Here is a 23,538-nt window from a genome sequence, read left to right on the forward strand (position 1 = left end):
TGCTGAAACCCTCACTCATGCCTTCCTCATCTCCAGACATGACTATTTCAAAGTGCACCTGGCTATCAGTCCCCCACTTTGAGGTCATCCAAAACTCTGCTGCCCATGTCTTAACTCTCAACAAGTCCCATTCCCCATCACCTGTATTCACTGGCCTATATGGTCTCAATTTTAAAATTCTCATTCTTGTTTTCAAATCTCTCCATGACCTTGCCCCTCCCTATCTCTGCAATCTCCTCCAGTCCCAGAATCATAAACAGCATCTGCATTCCACTAATTCTGGCCTCTTGTGCATTCCCAATTATAATTGCTGTACCGTTGGTGGCTATGTCATCACTTTTCTGGACCCTAAGCTCTGGAATTCCCTCCTGATAACTTTCCATTTCTCTACCTCACTAGCTTTCCTCCTTTAAAACATTCCTCAAAACATTCCCTTTGACAAAGCTTTTGGTTATTTGACCTAATACTTCCTTATGTGACTCAGCGTCATACTTTTATACTGTTCCTGTGAAGCATGTTGTGAAGTTTTATTACATTAAAGGCGTTATATAAATCTAAGTTATTGTTGTTTGTGTTGAGTTCCTTAATTTACTAAGGCGTGTTTTGGCATCTTTATAGAAAGAGTAGAGGAATAGATGACCTCTCCATACAAAAGGTCCAACAGATATTGTAGCAGAGTTTCTAAGTCTGCAAGCCACGGAGGCGGTGACATCATGGGATGCTCACTGGAAGAGTAATCCAGAGGCCCAGATAATGCTCTGGGGACCCGGGTTAAATCCCACCATAGCAAATTGTGGAAATAAAAATCTGATGATAACCATGAAACCATTGTCAATTGATGTACAAACCCATCTGGTTCATTAATCTTCTTTAGGGAAGGAAATCCACCATCCATTCCTTGTCTGGCCTACATGTGACTCCAGATCCACAACAATGTAGTTGACTCTTAAATGCAAGGGCTATTAGGGATGGGAAATCAATGCTGGCCAAGCCAGCAATGCCGACATCCCATGAAAGAATCAAAATAAAGACGGAACAGAGGCTGTGGAGGGTGCAAGATCTACACCATGCTTTTTTGCCAACTTGGAGCCAGACTCTGCCATGCTCTGAGACAGTGACAGTATGCCTGTGTAGCAGTTATCAATACCAGTAAGGGTGATGATTTCTCTGGGGAGTGCAGCCAGAACAAAGGCCATGGAACCAAAGGGTGGGGATGGTGGTGAAGAATGATGATTAGTAAAACGATAGTGACAGAACATTCAATAGTTAAGAGAACAGACAGTAATTTCTTCAACCAGAGATATAACCAAAGGATGGTATTTTGCCTATCTTGAGTGTCAGCTCTTGGGTAGCACTCTTGCCCCATGGTGCAGTGTTTCAGGTTCAAGTCCTGCTTTAGGGCTTGAGTGCAAAAAGTCAAAGCTGACATTCCCATGCAGTACAGGTGAAGTGCTGTACTGTTGGAGGTGTTGTTTTTCAGATGAGATGATAAACTCAGGCCCTATCTGCCTGTTGCGGTGGCTGTAAAATATGCCATGGCACTAGTTTGAAGAAGAACAGGGGAGTTATCCTTGGCATTCTGGCCAATCTTTTTCCCTCAGTCAACATCAAAAGAACGGATTATCTGGTCATTACATTGCTGTTTGTGGTAAGTTTCCTGAGCACATATTGGCAGCCATATTTGTAACAATGTCTACAATTCAAAATATACTTCAGTGACTGTAAATTGCTTGGAGACCCCCAGTGGTTATGAAAAGCACCATATAAATTTATGTATTTCTTTTCTCCTTTCCTGATGCTACAGATTCAAGGATGTCACTGAATGTCACTGATTGCAGAACATGCTGAAAGGGGAGAGTGAACAGCCAGAAGTCAAGAAAGAAGGGAGATGGAATGCTTTGAATCTATCATTAAGGAAGTCTTAACTCTCCCCACAGCAGTAAAGGTGAGGTGATTTAATTTATTCAAGGCAGAATTTTGATAGACAAGGGAGTTAAAGGTTATGGGGGCAGGCAGACAGGAAAGTGTAATTGAGATCACAACTAGACCAGTTTTGACGTTATTGAATGGTGGAGTAAAGGGCCAAATGACCTATTCCTTCTAAGCTCTATGTTCCTCGCAATACAGTTGGAAAATCATGGTATGATCGGTTAGAATCAACATAGTTCTCCGAAAGGGAAAATGTATTTGATAAATTTAAGAGTTTTTTGAGGATGTAACTAGTAAGGCAGCTATAAGTAAGCTGCAGAATATCTTTCTTGTATTTGCAAAAGGCATTCAATTAGGGCTCATGGAGCTGGTGATGGGTGGAGAAGGTAATATATTAGCATGGATAAAGGATGGATTAACAGATAGGAAGCAAATAGCAGGGATAAACAGGGCATTTTCAAGTTGGCAGGCTGTAACCTGTGGAGTACTGCAAGAATGTTGTTTACAACCTATATTTGTGACTTAGACAAAGAGACTGAGAGTATGTATTCAAGTTTGCTAATGGCATAAAGCTAGGTGGGAATGTAAGCTGTGAGGAGGACACAGAGAAGTCATAAAGAGAGAAACAGGTTAAGTGAGTGGGAATAAGCTGGGAAATATAGTACAAGTGGGAAAATTAGACTACTCACTTGGTTGGAGGAAGTGAAAATCAGGCTTATTTTTAATGGTGAGAAACTTTTAAATTTCATGTTTAGAAAGATTTGGGTATCCTCGAACAAGGAGTGCAGAAAGTAAGGCAATTGGTAAGGCATATGGCCTAGTTGCCTTTATTACAAGGGGACTAGAATACAAGAACAAGGAAGGCTTGCTACAACTGTAAAAGGCCTTGGTGACACTTGGTACATCTGACCTCCATATTTAAAGGATATACTGTCGTTGGAAATGGCACAGTTTGGGTTCCGGGATGAGAGGGTTGCCCAATGATGAGAAGCTGAGTAAATTGGGCTTTATTCTGTGGAGTTTAGATGAATGAAAGGTCAAGTGGCTTGACAGGGTAGATACTATTTTGTTTCTGTTGGCTGGGTAATCTAAAGCATGGAGTTGCAGCCTTGGGATAAGGGGAAAATTATTTCAGACAGAGTCATTCAACGGTTGTGAATCTTTCCAGTTGTCAACTCAAGAGGGTTTTAGATGCTCCATTGTTGAGTTTGTCAGGGCAAGGATAAACAGACTTTTGTTCTCGCCAGAGAAACAAGGGATAGGAAAGCAGGCAGGAAATGGAGTTAAGGCACAAATCAGCCACAAAGGTTATGGTCTACTCCTGCTCCTATTTTATATGTTCTTATATTCTGGATATGATTGCACTAGATGGGATGAAGAGGAGACTTACAAGGCTGATGCTGAGAAGAGAATTTTAGCTATGAAGAAAGGTTGGATAGGCTAGGGTTGTTTTCTTGGAACAGAGTTAGTGCAGATTTAATTGACATGTATAAAATTATCAGGGGCCTAGATAGAGTGGAGATGAAGGATCTGTTTCCATTAGCAGAGGTCAATAACCAGGAGGCGTAGCTTTCAAGTAATTGGTAGTGGATTAGAGGGAGTTGAAGAGAAATGTCTAGTGTGTGGTGGGATTCTGGAACTTGAATGTGTGATAGAGTCAGAAACCCTCATCATACTGGTGGAAATTGGCGCAGAGCTGATTACAATATGGAAATCCCTATTTCCATCTGATTAGCAGGCCAGGGACTGAATTCTCTGGGCCTGCTAGCATCTCCGATCCCACCAGGAGTGGTTCACTCAAGCCAGATTTATTTCTACCCCCCACTAATGGGAACAGGCGGACCTACCCCGTTGGAAGGAAGAGTCCATTGAGGCCCCCCAAGTGATTGGGGGTAAGGGGCAGTGCCCCTTATGCTTTGCCAGCTTGGCACTGCCCAACGGGCATTGAGCAGTGTCAAGAGTGTGGGGCCAGAAGAGATCTAGGCTGGTTGGGGGGGGGGGATCATGGGGGCGGGCCCAGGAGTCCAGTGATCGGAGGGGGGGTGGGGAGCTCGCAAGGCCAGCATTGGGGGGTTGCGGGGAGGTGAGTAATCTGGGGGTTGGCAATGAGGGAGTCACTGTGCATGTGCTAATATTCACACTGACAGATCGGCGCATGCACAGTGGTCCACTCAGTGCTGTGCTGCCGGCCTCTCAGGTGGGCATAGGCCCCGCCCACTGATTTCCAGAATGAATCTCGCTAGGGCACTCTGTGATGGATGGTGTCGGAGATTCATTCTGGGAATCACACTTAAAAAACTAGCGGGATTTACTTCCATTTTCCCACCCAATGGGACTTTGAATTTTTTTGGGTGAATCCTGGCCCATATTTTCACTCCTCCATCACCCATAACCCTTCATTTCCTTCTCACGACACCTTCCCATGCAATTACAGAAGGTGCAACACCTGTCCCTTTACCTGCTCCCTCCTCGGTGTCAAAGGCGCCAAAAACTCCTTCCAGGAGAAGCAGCATTTCGCACTTTCAATTGGTCTACTGTATTCGCTGCTCCTCCTACACTGGGGAGATTAAACGCAGATTAGGTGACCATTTTGCAGAATACCTTTGCTCAATCCGCAGGCATGACCCCAAACTTTGTTTCCTGCCATTTCAATTTACCATCTTGTTCTCGTGTACATGGCTTTCCTTGACTTGCTGTAACATTCCAGTGCAAACTGGAGGAGCAGCATCTCGTGTTCCAATTAGGCACTTTACAACCTTCCGGACTTAATATTGGGTTTAACAACTTAAGAGTGTGACCGTTCTCCTTCATCTTGACTCCTTCATATGCCACATAACTCATTTTGGTTTGACAGCAGTATCCAGTTCGTGGAGATTACCATTCGCAATGCTACTGTATAGTCTGAAATGGCTAGCTTTGCATGTTGCTCAAACTTTCAAGTCGCATTTCCCTTGTAATCTGAGGTAGATGGGGTACTTTTCGGGGCTGAAAGTAACAGCCTTAAGCCCATGAGTTTGCACGATATACTGCAAGAAATGATCTGATCAGGGTAGCCATTATCTTGCAGGGTAGCTTTGATGTGCCCTATTTCAGCATCAAGCATGCACGTTAAGCAAATGGTTCAGGCCCCATTTACAAGGTAGCCAATAAGGCCAATCTTTTACCACATGGAATTGTAGGAATCTCAATGTGCATAGTGAGCTGTGAAGATTGGGTGGCGGTGGACAGTAATAGAGAAGCCATTGGCAGATTTATCCTCCAGCACATTGAGGAAAAGGAGCTCATTTGACTGCTCCATTTCAAAAGTGAATTTGAGGACAGGATGAAGCCCTTTCAGATGTGTAAAGAAATTTTTACATGCAGGTGCAGATTCAAATATGGCAATCGTTATCATCTAGGTTTTGGAAATATGCAAGGGATGGGAGGTTAGGCGTTGTTTCATCCAAGATGCATTTCTCGTGGAAGCTGACAAAGATGTAGTAAGAGCTGGGCCAAGAGGGGTTCCCATGGCTATACTTAACCTCATGAGGACACGAGGACAGCCTCAACCGGGATCTTAGGTTCATATCACACTATCTGTAACCCCCATGACTTGCCTGGGCTTGCAAAATCTCACTAACTGTCCTGGCTGGAGACAATACACACTTCTTTAACCTGTGCTTGGCCCTCTCTCCACTTACACTGTCTGTACCTTTAAGACTTGATTCCAACCATTATCTTGTAAATTGAGTTTGTGTCTGTATATGCCCTATTTGTGAACACAAGTCCTCACCTACCTGATGAAGAAGCCCGAGGCTCTGAAAGCTAATGCCAAATAAACCTGTTGGACTTTAACCTGGTGTTGTGAGACTTTTTACTGTGCCCACCCCAGTCCAACGCCGGTATCTCCATATCATACTTAACCAGCCTATGCTTGAAAGAGCTAGAACATAGTGTCCAACATTAGATGCATTTCTGCAATTGGACTAGCTAAATAATCCCAATTGTGCTAAGAATTACACTGAAAACTAATTTAAGATAATTAGTCTGGTTCATAGTGTGGCTCACTTATACATGCTAAGAGCTACATATATTCATACAGAATCCTGTTCTTTGCAAACAGAAAGAGCATATCCACATATTGTGCCTTTTTCAACTGTACAAAAAGTTGATGACAGCCACTCCCTGGTTAATTTCCCATGGAAATGCTTTGACCAGAATCCACTTGTCAAACAAAGCACTGTCTTCTCATGCAGGATAAATTGTTATTCCTTTAGACTTGGTATTTTTGAGAATCTGTCCAGATGAGTGCAAGACAAAAAAAGGATTGAGAGTACAACTCTTTTCTTCCAGCAATACTCAAGTTCTGTACTACCAAGCAACAGCCTCGTTAGTGTAGAGGTTAGTATCCCCGTCTGTCACGCAGGCGATCGGGGTTCACCTCCCAGACAGGGAGCTGCCAAGTTCCATGACAGTGCAGCGGTGATGTCAGTTGTGGTTTAATTACAGCATGGGCTGTTGATTCTACCTGGAGTACATCGCCAAGCACTGCATACTCAACGGCGCGCAAAAGGCACCACTTTAAACTAGCCGGTAGTCATCTCTTTTATGGGCGGCACAATGGCTAGCACTGCTGCCTCACAGCGCCAGGGACCAGGGTTCGATTCCCGGCTTGGGTCACTGTCTGTATGGAGTTTGCACTTTCTCCGTGTCTGCATGGGTTTCCTCCGGATACTCCAGTTTCCTCCTATAGTCCGAAGATGTGCAGGTTAGGTCGATTGGCAATACTAAATTGTCCATTAGTGTCAGAGGGACTAGCAGGGTAAATACATGGGGTTATGGGGATAGGGCCTGGGTGGGATCATGGATAGTGAAGACTCGATGGGCCGAATGGCCCCCTTCTGCACTGTAGGGATTCTATGATTCAAGCGAGTGTAAAGAAACATAATTCAAATTGAAAAACAGATTAAATTATGTAATCCATTAGAAAGTTTGGAAGAGATGACACCTGATTTAACATCAGCACCAAGGCCAAGACATACAAAAACTAATTGGGAAATTCACAACATAAACCTCCCTCCATCTTCAAGAATCTCGGCTCCTCAGCCAACACAGCAGAACAAAATATAAACAATATTATTAATAAACCTTGCTCACATTTTTATCAGTTACATCGCAACAATGGAAATTCTGCCAATCACTTAATTATCTAATATGCCAGCTGAACTCCCATTGCATTGGACATTGGAGGTGTCATCTTCAGATAAAAGGGTGGCAGACTGAGGGGATATAATGTGACAACAGAGAACCACCAAGAAAGCAACAAATTTTATTTCTCCTCAAAATACCATAAACCTATGTTGAAATAATATATGCAAAAAGATGGATTTTGTAATTTTAAAATTGGGGCCAAATGGCATCACTGCACACAGGACACAGTATATCTTCACAGTCTGCCTGAAGCCAAACCTTCCCATGCCCAACAACATGTGAATTAGAGTCACAGAGTCATAGAGATATACAGGACATCAAATAACATTAAATAATTAATTGGTTGGTAGGATTTCCAGGAGAGATATATTGAACCTTCAATTCACTGTTGCGATATAATTGATGAAAATGTGAGCACTGTTTATGAATGTTTATATTTTGTTTTCATTGTAGCTATTAGAAGAATTTTCAAGGTATGAAAGATGACAACTGAAATTTATTTGTTGAGTGGTTGAGGTAGATTATTTTCTTCTTAACATGAGGAAACATCACAAAAGCAGGAGAAAATGGATTAACTTCAGAGGGAAATCCTGGAAGGATGTTATTGGAATAGTATCCAGCTAGATTTTAAAATTCCAGAATTTAGACATGTTACCAGAAGTTATTCTTATACAACTGTTGTTTCCATTTGGTAAAAATAGAAGTTAGATTTATTTTTTGTCACGTTTGATACCAAGTACCAAAAATCACATTAGAACAAATTTTCTTATTCTAGTTTCCTTTCACAAACCAAAGAAAATATTAACCCATGCATCATGTTTTGAATTAATTGGGCTCAGAACATTGTAATTTGTAACTCTAAGGCAGAATATTAATATCTAACTTTGCCAAGAGAAATATTTTCCAGCAGCTTCCTTACTCAATGTGTATGTAAGTTAGTTATCTAATTCAGACAACTGTGTATCTGATTGAAATAAAGGGAAGTACTGATATACCAAAAAGGTGATAAAACTACAGAAACACAATTGAAATGTCTATCAGAACTCTCTGGTTCATAGTGGGAAACAGTAGGGCTCTCTTCTCCCAGTATTTTTTTAGAAAACTACATTTTTATGGGATGTGGACGTGGCTGGCTATACCAGCATTTATTGCCCACCCATAGTTGCCCTTGAGAAGGTGGTGTTGAGCTGCCTTCCTGAACCGTTGCAGTACCCAAGGGGTAGATACGCCCATAGTGCTGTTAGGAGGGAGTTCCAGGATTTTGAGCCAGCGACAGTGAAGGAAGCCGATATATTTCCAGGTCAGGGACTGACTTGGAGGGGAACCTCCAGCTGGTGATGTTCCCAGGTATCTGCAGCCCTTGTCGCTCTAGATGGTAGTGGTTGTGGGTTTTGAAGGTTCTCGATAAGGAACCTTGGTGAATTTTTGAAGCACATCTTGTAGATGGTATATTCAGCTGCCACTGTTCGTCACTGGTGAAGGGATTGAATGTTTGTGGAAGGGGTAGAAATCGAGTGGGCTTTTTTTTTCCTGCATCGTGTCAAGCTTTGAGTGTTGTCGGAGTTGCACCCATCCAATCAAGTGGACAGTATCCCATCACACACTTGACTTGTGCCTTAGATGGCGGACATTTCTGGGTAGATGTCAGTATTGTAACTGTACTGGAAGAGCTTGGCTCAGGGCACAGCAAGTTCTGGAGCACATATTCAGTAATATTGCTGGAATATTGTAAGGGCCCATAGACTTTGCAGTATCCCGTACCTTCAGTCATTTCTAGATATCATGTGGAGTGAATCGTATTGGCTGAAGACTGACATCTGTGATGCAGGGGAACTCTGGAGGAGGCAGAGATGGATCATTCACTTGGCACTTCTGGTTGAAGATTGCTGTGAATGCTTCAGCCTTATCTTCTGCACTGATGTGCTGGACTCCTCCATCTTTGAGGACGTGGATATTTATAGAGCCTCCTCCTCCTCCAATGAGTTGTTTAATTGTCCACTGCCATTCACTGCTAAGTATAGCAGGACTTCAGAGTTTCAATCTGATCCATTGGTTTTGGGATCACTTAGCTTTGTCCATTACTTGCTGCTTGACATGAAAGTAGTCCTGTTTTCTAGCTTCACCAGTTGACACCAAATTTTAGCTATGCCCGATGTTGCTGCTGGCATGCCCTCCTGCACTCGCTAATCCCTTGGCTTGGTGGTAATGATAAGAGTGGTGGATATGCTGGGCCATGTGGTTACAGATTGTGGTCGAGTACAATTCTGTTGCTGATGGCTCACAGCACCTCATGGATGCCGTTTTCAGCTGCTCGATCTGTTCAAAGTCTATCCTCTTTAGCACAGTGGTAGTGCCACACAAGGTATCCTCAATGAGAAGATGGGACTTTGTCTCCTCAATGACTGTGTGGTGGTCATTCCTACCAATACTGTCATGGACAGAAGCATCTGTTGGTGAGGATAAGGTTAAGTGCGTCTTCCCCTCTTGTTGATTCCCTCACCACATTTCACAGTTTGAGCCTAGCAGCTATTTCCTTTAGGACCTGGACAGCTCGGTCTGTGGTGGTACTACTAAGCTACTCATAGTGATGGGCATTTAAGTCCCCACCCAGAGTACATTCTGCACCCTTGCCACCCTCAGTGCTTCCTCCAAGTGCTGCTCAACATGGAGGAGTACTGACTCATCAGCTGAGGGACGGTATGCGGTAATGAAGCAGGAGGTTTCACTCCATGAACCCTTATTTTCTGTATTAACCTTTGTGCAGCCATCTTATCAAGTGCCTTTTGGAAATCCAAATACACAATCAGTGGTTCTCAATCTGTGGTCCCTGGTGGTCTACGAGGGTAGTGCAGGTGGTCTATGGGGATGCAATAACGGGTACCTCATATTGACATATTTTTAAGACAAAGTTATACGAAAGTGTGAAAGAAAAAATTGCAAAAGTATTCAGTATACTTGATGCCGTGACAAGGAGTCTCAAAGATTCAGTTGCTGAAGAAATTAAGAGGACAGAAAAGCCTTCTACTGCAGACTTAGGAAATACCAGATACCAGAATGAGCTCGGCCATGGCAAATGCTGCAATGCCATCACGCCCAGATCTCACGACGTTGTTTATCCATACACATCATCTGGTTCTGCAGGAGGAGCTACAAAGCCCTGCTCCTGTGCTCTCACACATGGAGGCGGTTCCTCTGGCTGCTGCACCGAGCTGGCCTTTAGTGCCACTGCTGGCTGTCTCTCGGAGTCTAAGGGACACAAATAAACTGGAACCACACTATTTAATTCTAAAGGACTGAATGATAAATGCATGGTTGATGTGCAGAGCTTCACTGCAGCACCAGACAACCAGTGATTTGAGTTGTGTTGCCAGTGGGATCTTACACAGTGCAGAAGATGCAACTACAAAGAGATTTGACCTGATCCCATAGAAATTGTTCCTAGAATTGGCAACACAGTTGGAGAATAGAAGTGAGAGCAACAAGAGCTTTCTTGATAATAAATGAGTATGGTTGAAGATGCAGCAGAGGCCACAAGTCACAGCAGCAAATAGACTTACCATCTATTGCCTTCAACAAGCACACACTGGTAAGCAATGAGTCAACACAGCTCTACTTCCTCAGCACTGCTGATCACCCATTGGATCAAAATGTGGAGATTGCATACAGGCATGAGGTAGCTACAGTAATGGCGACCTCCAAGGCGAACAGAAATGTTGGGTTAAATGACAAATTGTTTTCCAACCTTCAGCTGGAGGAAGCCACCTCAAATAAACACACAGATGAAGCTCATGATGAATCACCCAACATGGAACTCTTTGCTCAATTTCTGAGCAACGCAGATTGAATGGGAAAATCTGTTTCAAAGATCCAAAGAGAATGAGCTAAAAACAGGTCCAGAACTAGCTACATCAGCCACAATTCCCAAGAGCTTTGGTCAATAAATTCAAGCTCGAACAGAAACAAAGACCGCGATTCTCCCATCGCAACTGGCAACATTTCTGGCGGGTAGTGAGAGATGCACATCGCCGGCCTTGTTCCGGGCATGTCCCAGAGCCGACGAACACGGTCACACCATACTGGAAACTGGCGGGAAGGCAGGTAAGTAATTTGAATCTGTTTTAAATATATTTTCAATGTAATTATCGGGAACTTTCCAGTCCTGATTGAATCTCCCACCCCGCCAGGAGTACTTCTTTCCGTCAGGGTTTAGACGAATCTCCGCGTTTGGGGAATTAGCAGGAGACCCCACTGGAATGAAGAGGGGGCAATCGGGGCCCCCCAGGGGGTTGGGTGGCAGGGGGTGGTGCCCCCTGGACATGGGCACCCTGGCAGTGCCAGCCTGTGTCCCCAGCATTCCCCAAGGGGCAAAGTGCCCATGCCCAGGGGGCACCTTGGCACTGCCCGCTGGGCATCAGGCAGTGCCAAGAGAGCAGGGCTGGGAGTCCTGCTGCTACTCTGCAGACAGGATTGGTCTGGAATGGAGGGAGGGCATCGATTGGGGCAGGTGGAGGGGGGGTGGTCTGCTGGGGGAGGTGTGTCTGCCAGAGTGAGGGAATCGCCACTGCTGTGGGCTATATATCGGGGCGCTCCAGGACCCAAGGTGGGGGGGGGGGGGGGGGGGGGAAGGTAGGGCTGGCCCAGGAATTGCTGTGGGGCTGCAATTGGGCCATGGAGGGGTGGGGGAGGGCGTGGCTGGAAGGGGGGCGTGGCTGGAAGGGGGGGCGTGGCTGGAGGGGCAGCACTGCAGGGGTCCCGGGCTGGCCAGCTCAATCGCTGGCCAGCAAACGGGGAGTCTGACTGATCTGGAACTCTGCGCATGCGCAGTGGCTCTGAACTGTCAGATTTTGGCACCGCCCCCATGGGTTTTTAATGAGATTCACGACTGGGACCTCTGGAGTGTCGATGGAGTGCACAGAGTGGGGAGATTAGGGTGAGAAGCTGAACTGACAAAGCAGTTGGGATCTAGAACAGTTTTCCCGCCAATTCAGCGCTTTTGAGAGAATCGCGGCCTAAATCTGGTGAACAGACACATAATAAAGAACCCAACAGAACTCGGTATAAATTAGTGCAAAATTATCAACCCCGGGCAGTCAAACAACGATTCCCAATCTGCAGATAACCTTAAGCAATGATTTTATTGCAGAATCAGTGACAGTCTTTCATATGTAAGACAAAATAAAAGCAATGAACAAGAGAAGATAGATATGTGTCAAATGACATGATGGCCAGAATTTTACCGTCCCACTTGCCACGAGGGGCGGACCATGGGAGGGTATGTTGACCTTGGGCAGGATTTTATGGTTTCGGGAGAGAGAGACCCTAAAATCCTGCCTGATAAGTCAAATTATGGCTTGTTTGCGAATCTGTCAATTCTTTTGGCCACGGCAGAAACGCTGCTTTCAAACAGTGTGAAACATGACGTCAGAGAGCACCTGCAAAGTTTGAAAACACAGCCATGCAAGTGTTTCCTGTTCCTGACATAAAGTTCAACTGGAAACAAAATCCCTTTGTGAGCCTTGATGATGACGGCATCCTCACAAGCCTGACCTCGAGAGAGCAAGACAGCCTTGTGGAATTATCCTGTGACAGTGCTTTTAAGCTGGATTTTTTGCAGAACAACCTGACGTATGATTGGCTTAAAGTTGCTTCAGAATACTCAGAACTGTCCAACAAGGCAGTAAAGTTTCCGATGCCTTTTCCTACAACCTACTTTTGTGAAACTGGGTTTACAGGGTTTGTCGCATTGAAGACCAAATATCAGAATAAACTTCACATTGAACCAGATCTCCAATTAAGAATGTCATTCCTGGAACCTGACATCCAGTGTTTCCCATCTGTGAAACAACATCAGCTTCTCATTAGGTAAGTGCTACCTGTTTCCACTAGTCAGCCTACTGCAGGTAAATGTGCTTTGACAAATGCAATGTACTTGTGTGTGTGCATCAGAAACTATTAGAAATAGCTGCATTGTTAATACCTGTGGGCATATATCCAGCAAAAGCAAGTACAGAATTGAACACACACATCAACTAGGGCAATCCACAGAGACCAACAGAGAATCAGCAAACTTCTATACTTCACAGGCACAGAAAACAAAATACCTATAAGACTTGTCCACCTCTCCCTCACCTGAGAGAGGGGCACTTATTAGATCTTGAAATTCAGCTGGAGAGATCCATTTGGAAATCTGGGATGGCCTCAATGGTTCGCCTTTGAAATGCTGCAATGTTCTTACTTCCCGAATGAATTTCTCCACATTTAAACTTTTCCATCACACTGAAGAAACCATCACAGACATTTTCCAAAGGACTTTATGTAAATCAGAATTACATTAATGTACAAGAATGGCAAAATCCTAACTCTCAGCTTGTTTCCTAGAGCTACAGCCCTGCTCAACATCAAATTAATCAGGTGAACTCTCAAAATACTTCCTACCACTCACCACCCTGCAACTTAGCTGGTATACAAGCGGATTTAGATTTCTGGGAAAACGTGCCTTTATCATTCCTGGAAAGAACAAACAGGAAATTTCCAGTGGAGAAAACAGACAGCAAATTTAAAAAAATGTCCAGAAATGAGAATTCCAAACAGGTTAGCATTAGGTAGACGCAAGTTTTATTTACAAAACAACAGAAAACATGAGGACCCTCAAACAGGTTTCCATTATAAAAAAAATCTACATATATGGAAGCTGCTCAATTCGTTCGTATTTCTTTGAATACAAATAACTGGATAAGTAGTCCCAATTTCTCCAATACAAAGCTTCTATTTTACACACCATCAGAAATTTTAGAGCCTACCTGAAATACAATGAAATGGTCCAATCCTGTGGGCAGTAGAGTCATTAGAGCTTATGTGCAAAAAGTCTCTTTAAAATGCCCCATTCACAAAGCGTTTAGAATGTACCAATAATATCCAAGATTACTTTACATTCCTTAATAAAGTCAGCACATTGTATGTACAGGGTACTTGGTTCATTTTAAAAGTCTTAATTATTCCAGTATTGTTGCTTAAATATCATGCCAAACCCTCAATGAAATCTGTATTATGTTTCTCTTAACTTTTTTTAGATTTTTATATAAGAGAACTAGTATCCTAATAGGCAAATGTAGAAATTATTATATAAAGTTTAAGACTATATATATTAAGTCCCTTGGCCTGAAACACTTGACTTTCCAATATTAAAATGAAGAAAAAATAAACTTTCACTATTGTATGCAATTGATTTAAGTGAATAGAAAAAAAGAGATGTACAAGAAAAATATTTTGCAGTGCAAATTAAGGTCTTATGGTTTAGCCTTCCTGACCAAAGTCTTCTGTGAATTTCTTCAACTTCTCCAGGTCCTCGTCATTAACAGTCGGTTTTGTGCTTGCTAATGAATGCACCATGTCAGGCTGTTAAAGAGAATGAAACAGGGAAATTAAGTATACTTAGAGACTGTCAGGAATAATCCTAGCAGATTGCAAGACTATTTTCATATGTCATTGTTAAATTGCAATTTTTAGGAAACTTCAAGTTTCCTCTCATGCTCAGCGGCTGGAATTGACCACAGTTCTTTGTAAAGCTCTTATATTTCCAACACTTTCTTTCACAATTTAATGGGAACTAAATTTTTGATGTATTGTGTACTTAATGCCCTTCCTCTAAAAGTGAACCAAATCTTTTGAATTTTGAACTCAAAATTTATATAAAATTAATCTTTATGTAAGAGCACTCAATATTTCAATTCTGTAGATAAAAAATGGTTTTTAAAAATCATTTTACCCATAGAAGCTATCCATGTATATTTATACTATTCTCACTAGCTCTTTTCAATATAGACGAGACGTACCTCTCCCTTGCACCTGGCTTTCCTCTATTCTCCTAGATTGATGCTACTATATCAAATACTACATAAGACGACAAAATGGAACTCCATTCTTTTATATTCGCGATAGAGAGTATGACCAACATCAAGGAGGAAGCAGAAATGTTGTGTATGCAGACAGGGTCACAAAGTTGCAAACGGACATTGATAGATTGTCTGTGGACAAAACTGCAGCAGATGGAAGTTCAATGTGGGAAAGTGCAAGGTCATCCATTTGGACTAAAAATTAGAGTATTTTCTAAATGTTGAGAGGTAGAGATACTTAGGGGGCTAAAATCTAGTCGACAGGTACAAAAAAATTAAGGAAGGCTAATGCAATGGTGGCTTTTATCACAAGGGTTAGAAATTATTTATAATTGCTCAGGGCTCTGGCTAAACTACAGAATTTTGGATCTTAGGAAGGATATGTTGGCCTTGAAGAGTTTGCAATACAGGTTCACCAGAATGATACTGGGGCTAAGAAGCTAAATTATAAAGACAGATTGAGCAAACCAAGCTTGAATTTCCCTTGAAAATAGAAGATAGTCTTCAAGATGGTTAAAAACAACATAAATAGGGTAGATAGAAGAGAAGCTATTTCCCCTGGTTTATGAGTCCAAAATAAGGGACAGAATCTTAGAATTAGAGCTATGTTCTTCAAGGGTGATATTAGAAAGCACTTCTTCAACAAAAGGTAATCAAAATCTTGAGCTCTCTCTCCCCCAAAACATGTTGAAGCTAGGTTAATTGAACATTTCAAAATTGAGATCAACAGGATTTTTAATAGGCCAGGATACGTAGGGTTATGGAATCAAGCCAGGCAGATGGAGTTAAAATATAGATCAGTCATGATCTACTTGAATAGTGAAACTGGCTCAGGGAATTGACTGGCCTACTCCTGTACCTTTCGGTGTGTTAATTCATGGCTGGAAGCCACAGCTTCAAAGTCTAAGAGCAATAGAACTGGCTGGTGCATTACAGCTGACTTAAAGGGCAAATACAAACTGCTTCAAAAGCAAGCACAGCACAGTTAGTGAGAAGCTAGATGTTACTCGAAGTGCTGGGCTAACTAGCTCGTAATAATCACATGGCTGAGAAGAAAAAGGGTGACTGCATAGTTTACAAGACAAATTTAGTTAAGGAAAATAATTTGTCCTATCCCAATTTATCCATCTAGAAAGAGTTGCATTTTCCTCTTTATAGTATAAATGATTCCAGGGTATTTGCCTTCATTCGTTTAACTAAAAATACATCTTACCCAGTAATGTTTTGTCGTGAACAATTTCCTAACACTGTTTCTAAATTAGCCTTTACTGGCTTAAAGTTTGCTCTCTGTTCTATTATCTTAATTTGAAATAGTGGCTCAGAATTACTTTTCTATTCCATCTATACTGTACCTTGAATATCTGAGATCTCCTTCAAGTTCCATGTTTCAAGTTTTGATAGACATGGTTCTTCAGCCTTTTCATTCTTTAAATTCTCAGGGTCAGAAATGGGGAGGGGGAGAGGAGGGGCGGGGGATGGGAGATGGTGGCATATTGGTAAAGTCACTCAACTAGCAGTCCAGAGGCCCTGGGGACATGGGTTTGAATCTCACTATGACAGCTGGTGAAATTTAAATTAATTTAATAAACATCTGAAATATAAAGCCATTGACCATAATACTATAATGAATTGTTGTAAAAACCCATCTAGTTCACTCCATGTTAACTTCAGATGCACAACAATGTGGTTGACTCTTAACTGCCCTGTATCAGGCCACTCAGTTCAAGGACAATTAGGAATGGGTAACAAATGCTGGCCTTGCCAGCGACACCTACATCTCACCTCCAAGATCAAAAGGCTTCGCAGTGTTCGAGTTGAGATTTGATCAGGAGCGCTGTATAGTTTAAGCATGACTTCTGATTTGTATTCCACTATTTTATTAAGCAGCTGAGCAATTTATTTGCTTGTTGATTGCTGCTCTGCAGTGATAGCAAAATCTGATGCATACAGAACAAAGACTGCATGTGTACACTGGCCCTAAAGCATTGTAAAAGAAGAGCTAAGTCACCTTGAGAGCTCAGGACTGGAACAATATACAAGACAGAGTGAGAAGTTAACAGAGGCCTGAGAAAATATTGAAAAGGGAATGAAAGAGAATTTTCATATCTCAAGTTCCTAAAATGGAAAGGCGTGGAGAGGCAGAGTTCAAAAGTAAACTAGGAATAAGTAATGGAGAAATTGAAAATTAATAGCACTCAAAGTTTTGGTTTTGTTGAGGAATGTGATTCTTTTAATCAGGAATAGAAATGTTTAAGATGCAAAGTAGGCATGTGTTTATGTAGTTCCTCGTATCACAATGTGGTGTGGTAAATGGACAACCATTGTGTGTCATCTTTCGCATTTATCAAAGTAACCAATTAGCTTGAATCACATGATGCATGTAATCTAATTACCTATTTCCCAAGTATAGATTCATTAAAATCTTTCAATAAGATTGTTTTGCACAGGCATGGATGGTGGTTTTAAACATTTCACCTTGATGACATGTTATGAGAGGGGGAAAAGCGATGAACAATCAGACACCTGAGATATAATGGTAAGGTATGCAGAAATTAAGGTCACTTGCCATGGACACGACAGGCTCCAGAAGCTTATCCCCTGGAACATCGATCCAGGTCATCTCCAAAGCATTAGGATCACCAGGTGAACATGGCGTGAGGAGATCATCCACAATCACAGATGGATCAGCATTTGAAGGACCTCTGACCTACAAGTTTAAAAAAGGCAAACTGCTTAACTGATAGGTTTCAAGTTAACAATGTGTCGAACACCACAGACTTAATTTAAATGCTTAACAACAAAAATTCTTTCACAGTTTGCTAGCCATTAACAAAAGCAAGTATTGTTCGTAATCTGAAATAAAGAAAGAAACGCTGAGAACCTTTTGTCTGCATTTGAAGAGAGAATGAGAGTTAACATTTCAGGTCAATGACCTTTCATCAGAACTAGCTGCTAGCCTATAGTAGTCAATTACTAGATGTTATGTGTTGCTGCAGCCACTATTTCACAACAGACTGCTCTGACTGCTAAACTTATGATGTGGAGATGCCGGCGTTGGACTGGGGTAAACACAGTAAGAAGTTTAACAACACCAGGTTAAAGTCCAACAGGTTTATTTGGTAGCAAAAGCCACACAAGCTTTCGAGGCTCTGAGCCCCTTCTTCAGGTGAGTCACCTACTCACATGCCTACTCACCTGAAGAAGGGGCTCAGAGCCTCGAAAGCTTGTGTGGCTTTTGCTACCAAATAAACCTGTTGGACTTTAACCTGGTGTTGTTAAACTTCTTACTGTGCTAAACTTATGCCATAAATAGCAATAAGTAAAATTGATGTTGATTGGGTCAAGTCTAAACAGAAAAAACTTGTCTATCCAAACCATCCATCAAATAACATATACATTGGTGAGATGCTATGAATAAATCCAACAATATGTGAGCATGGGCAGAAACATTTTAACAACAAACTATCATAAAGCATTTTTTTGCAAACAAAACAGTTGGTTTGAATTTGTGGTAAAATTCAAAATTTAACATTTTAATTTTTTAAAGTAAGATGCTCATGCACTCTCTCTTAATCTGGTAATTAGAATATAACTCAATTAAATGTTTATCCTAAATGATACATTGCTCCGCTATGTCAAAATGGTAGGTGTAATACACCCATGATTATTTTCCATGCACCAAATTCCTCCTCAAATTTTGTCTAAGTATTAAGCAAAAGCTGCAATAAGCTGCAAGTCTAGAATGCACTTGCATGAGAAGAAGCATCCGAGCATTTTACAAAATGGATTACTTATTGCTATTTATGGCATAATAAGTCTAGACAGGAGATAAATAAGGAAATGGAAAAGGAACAGGCGAAAAGAGGACCCAGCGGCAGTAACTACCACATAGAAGTGTGGACCAAAAAAAGAGGACTATGGGGCAATAACCATCATCACCTCTCGGGGGAGAGGAGGGGGTCGTCAATGATCAAGCAGTTGAACTCCCATTCTGGGGTAGAGTCAATGATCAGGATTACTGATGAGATTTAACCAGGGCATCACCTGATGCAATCTTTCAAAGCCCTCTTGGCCTTTTGGCTAAGAGGGATTGTATCGGATCTAGCCCAAAATGGGGTGCAATGCCTCAGCTTGTCAGTTTGGACCTTGTTTGTCACTCTTGTGGGGACCATGAATTGGATTCAATTGGAATTTGAATTTGGTTCTTTGGACGGAATAAAAATTTGGAAAATAAATCATCACTTCTTGGCCTTTTAGCTAAGATCAAGTGTCAGATTAATCCCAATTGGGGTGAAATGCCTGATCTTGAAGAAAGGAAAAACACGTTTTAAAAAGCCTAGGAGAATGGGCAGAGAGAAGACTTAGAGGCAGTGACCACTACCTAGAAGAGTGGATGAAAAGGGGACCCAAAGGGAATAATCAGCACTTTGAAGAGCTATCCAATCCAGTCCAGTCTGTGGCTCCCGAGCAGACAGACTACATTCCAAAAGAATCAAAGTGCAACAGTACAGGAAAACAGTTAAGTGATTGGTGAAATTTCTGCTCGTTTATTTTCAAAGCTCGTGTAATTCATTAGTAATTGTAGATTAGTTGTAGGTAAAAGGAATCAGATGGTAGTTGGGGACATTATCAGGGAGATAGACAGTTCTCTGCAGCCCAGAGTCTAAAAGCTGCGTCGCCTACTTGATGCCAGGCTTCAGGACATCTGCTCTGGCTGGAGGGAAATTTGCAGTGGGAAAGGGAAGATCCAGTGGACATGGTCCACATAGAGACCTACAACATAGGCAGAACTAGGAAAGAGGGAATACGAGCACCTGGGGCTAAATTAAAAAGCAGAATCTCAAGAATAATCATCTCTGGATTACTACTTGAGCCATGAGCAAATTGGCACAGGGTAAATCAGATTAGAGTGTTAAATGCTCAAAGATTGATCTGAGGGAAATGAATTTTGATTCATGGGGACTGGCACCAGTACTGAGAAAAGTGGGAGCTATACTGTTGGGATGCACTTCACTGGAACCGCGCTTCGATGTGCTCTTGGGAGTCACATGACCAGAGCAGTAGAGACAAGTTTAAATTAAATAGTGGAGCAAGGGATCAAGTTTGGGAAGGTCTGATAAATTAAATGGAGAAGACAAGGCAAAAAACAAGATAGGAATAAGGGAAATAATCAGAATCTGGCAGGAAGGGACAGGAACAGATAAGAATAGAGGTTACAAAAATAGTAAAAAGACAGGATTAAAGGTTCTGCATCTGAGTGCATGTAACATTTGTAACAAAACAGATGAATTGACTGCAGAAAAATAAATAAATAGGGTACAATCGGATAGCAATTACAGAAACATGGCTACAGGATGACAAACACTGGACCTAAATACTAATAGGCACATGACATTCAGGAAGGACGGGAACGGACAGGTAGCTCTGTTAAATAAGGATGACATTGGTAAAATAGAAATGAATTACCTTAGTTCTGGTGATCTAGTTGTAGAATCAGTTTGAGTAGAGATGAGAAATAGTAAGGGTAAAAAGTTACTTGTGGTAGTGGTTTATAGGCCCCCTAACAGCACCACATAGTAGGACGTGGTATACATGAAGCAATAATAGCGGCTTATGAGCAAGGTATGGTAGTAACCATGGGTGAATTTGATCTATATATAGATTGGACAAATGAGATTGGCATAGGTAGCCTCAATGATGAGTTCATGGATTTTTTTTTGAGTCAGTTTCTTAGTGGATCATATTTCAGGACCAACCAGCGAGCAGACTATACTAGATCTGATAATGTGCAATGAGACAGGATTAATTATGGACCTCAGTGAAGGTGCCCCGAGGTAGCAGTGATCATCGTACGACTGAATTTCACATTCAGTTTGAGGAAGAGAGGAATTAATCTAAGACTGGTGTTTTAAACTTAAATAAGATAATTATGAGGCCATGAAGACAGAGCTGGCTGAAGTGAACTGGGAATAGGTTTAAGGAATAGGTGAGTAGAAATGTAGCGCAGGCAGGAGATATTTCAGAATACTCAAAATACATTCCAGTGAGAAAGAAAGACTTTAAAGGAAGGGCACACCATCCGTGGCTAACTAAGGAAGTGAAATATAGTATCCAATTGCAAGAAAAGTGCACAACTCTGCAAAGGTGAGTGGCAGGTCATAAGAATGGACAGATTATGAAGAAAAGCAAAGAATGACTAAAAGATGAATGACTATTAGACAATGAAAGAAAGCTAGCTTGAAGTTTAAAAACAGATAGTAAGGGTTTCCACAGGTATTCAAAAAGGAAAAAAAACGTAAAGCCAATGTTGGTCCTTTGGTGAGAGAGAATGAGGAATTAATAACGGAAAATAAGGAAATGATGGATGAATTGAACAGAAACTCTGCAAATGCATTCACTGTAAAGAATGCAAATAACATCACAGAAATAATTGTGAACCAGGAGGTGAAAGGGAGGGAGGAGCTTAAAACAATTACAAGCAGCAGGGAAAGGGTACTGATAAAATTATTTGTACCAAAAGCTGACAAGTTCCCAGATCTTGATGGACTTCATCCTAGAGTCTTAAAATAAATGGCTGCTGAAATAGTAGATGCATTGGTTTTAATTTTCCAAAATTTCCTGGATTCTGGAAAGGTCCCATCAGATTGGAAAACAGCAAATGTGAGACTTCCCTCTTCATGATGAGAATCCTTTAGAAGCAGGAAACTACAGGCCAGTTAGCTTAACATTTGACATAGGGAAATTGTTGGAATTATTATTAAATAAGTTATAGCAAGGCACTGAGAAAATCTCAATTCAATCAAGCAGAGTGGTTTTATCAAAGGGAAATCATGTTTGACTAATTTATTTGAGTTCTTTGATGAAGCAATAAACAGTGTGGACAGAGGGGAACCTATGAATGTGCATGCACTTAGACTTCCATTTGACAAGGTGCCACATAAAAGGTGACAATGCAAAATAAGATCTCATCGTGTAAAGGTACCATAATAGCACAGACGGTGGATTAGTTAGCTAACACAAAGTAGAGAAAAGGGATAACTGGGTCATTTTTAAGTTGGAAGATGTGACGAGTGCCACAGGAATCAGTGCTGGGGCCTCAACTATTTACAAGTCATAATCAATGACCTGGATGAAGGGACCAAATGTTTGGTTGTTAAATTTGCTGCTGATACAAAGATAGGGAGGAAAGTTAGGAAAGTTAGTTATGTAGAAGGCAAAGAGTCTGCAAAGGGACATATGTAGGTTAAGTGTTTGGGCAAAGATTTGGCAGATGGATTATATGGGGGGAAAATGTGAACGTGTCTATTTTGGCAAGAAGAATAGAAAAACAACATGATATTTAAATAGAGAGTTTGCAGAACTCTGGAGGTTCAGAGGGATCTGGATGTCCTGGTACATCTATCAGGAAAGGCATACAGGTACAGCAAGTGATTGTGAAAGCAAGTGGAATTTTGAGTTTATTGCAAGGGGAATGGAATGTAAATGTCGGGATGTTTTGTTACAATTATCCAGAGTGGAGCTGAGATCACATCTAGAGTACTGTGTAGTTTTGGTCTTTTTATTTAAGAAAGGACATAAATGTGTGAGAAGCAGTTTAAAGAAGGTTCACTTGACTGATACCTAGGATGGGGAAGGTTATCTTAGGAGGAAAGGTTGTGCAGCCTGGACCTATAACTATTGGAATTCAGAAGATAGAGAGGTGTTCCTTATTGAGATATACAAGATCCTGAGGGAACTTGACAAGGTGGATGCCAAAAGGATGTTTCCCCTTGTGGTAGCGACTAGAACTAAGCGACACAATTTAAAAATAAGAGGTCTCCCATTTAAGATAGAGATAGGATGAAATACCTTCCCTCAGAGGGTCATGAATCTTTGGAACTCTCTTCCCCAGTGAGCAGTGGAGGCAGGGTCAATTAATATTTTTAAGGCAGAGATAGACAGATTCTTGACGAAGAAGGGAGTCAAAGGGTTGGAGGCAGAATGTGGGGTTGAGGTCATAACCAGATCAGCCATGATCTTATTGAAGAGCTGAAATGCCTACCTGCTCTTAATTCATATGTTCATATGAAACTTAATAGGGGTTAGGGATGACAAATACATGGTCAAACAAAATTGTTTATGAGAGCCTTGAAAATTTGCGACGAAGAGGGTAACATTTCAACGGTGAAAGAAAGCAGTTTGGTGGCTGATAAATAGGGGTGTAACCACAGAGGGATGTAGGTTCAGCAAGATGTCTAAGCTTCAAAACTCCAAGGTTAGCCAAAGGTGCCAGAGTCTAACAGATTTTTGATGAGGGCAGGTATTAATTGATGTGATAAATTCAATTTACCAAATAGTAAGATTCTAAAAACTTTTGATTCATTTGGGTCTTAATATCTGGTCGGCAATTTGGAACTTTGAAGCAGTCTTGAACTCAATAATGGAGAGAGGGGTAACAATGAGAGTTGATGGATGTACCAGTAAAAACTGAATGATGCTGATCATGTCACCAAGGGGAGCTTGAAAATGAAGGAAGAGGAGGGGTGAA

At 41.7% G+C, this 23,538-nt stretch overlaps 1 protein-coding gene across 1 annotated transcript in view; it reads right to left on the reverse strand.

Annotated features, from left to right (window-relative positions):
• Positions 1–13,711: 13,711 nt before the first annotated feature.
• LOC144510636 (vacuolar protein sorting-associated protein 4B) overlaps positions 13,712–23,538 on the reverse strand; it is a 32,816-nt gene continuing 22,989 nt past the window's right edge. The window contains exons 10-11 of the mRNA XM_078240276.1: positions 17,578–17,718; positions 13,712–14,514 (exon numbers count right to left, since the gene is read on the reverse strand). Of these exons, the coding sequence (XP_078096402.1) occupies positions 14,413–14,514; positions 17,578–17,718 (243 nt within the window). The 3' untranslated portion in view covers positions 13,712–14,412. The remainder of the gene's footprint in view (positions 14,515–17,577; positions 17,719–23,538) is intronic.

The sequence above is a fragment of the Mustelus asterias genome, chromosome 2 (assembly GCF_964213995.1).
Source record: "Mustelus asterias chromosome 2, sMusAst1.hap1.1, whole genome shotgun sequence".
In the NCBI taxonomy this organism is placed as follows: domain Eukaryota; kingdom Metazoa; phylum Chordata; class Chondrichthyes; order Carcharhiniformes; family Triakidae; genus Mustelus; species Mustelus asterias.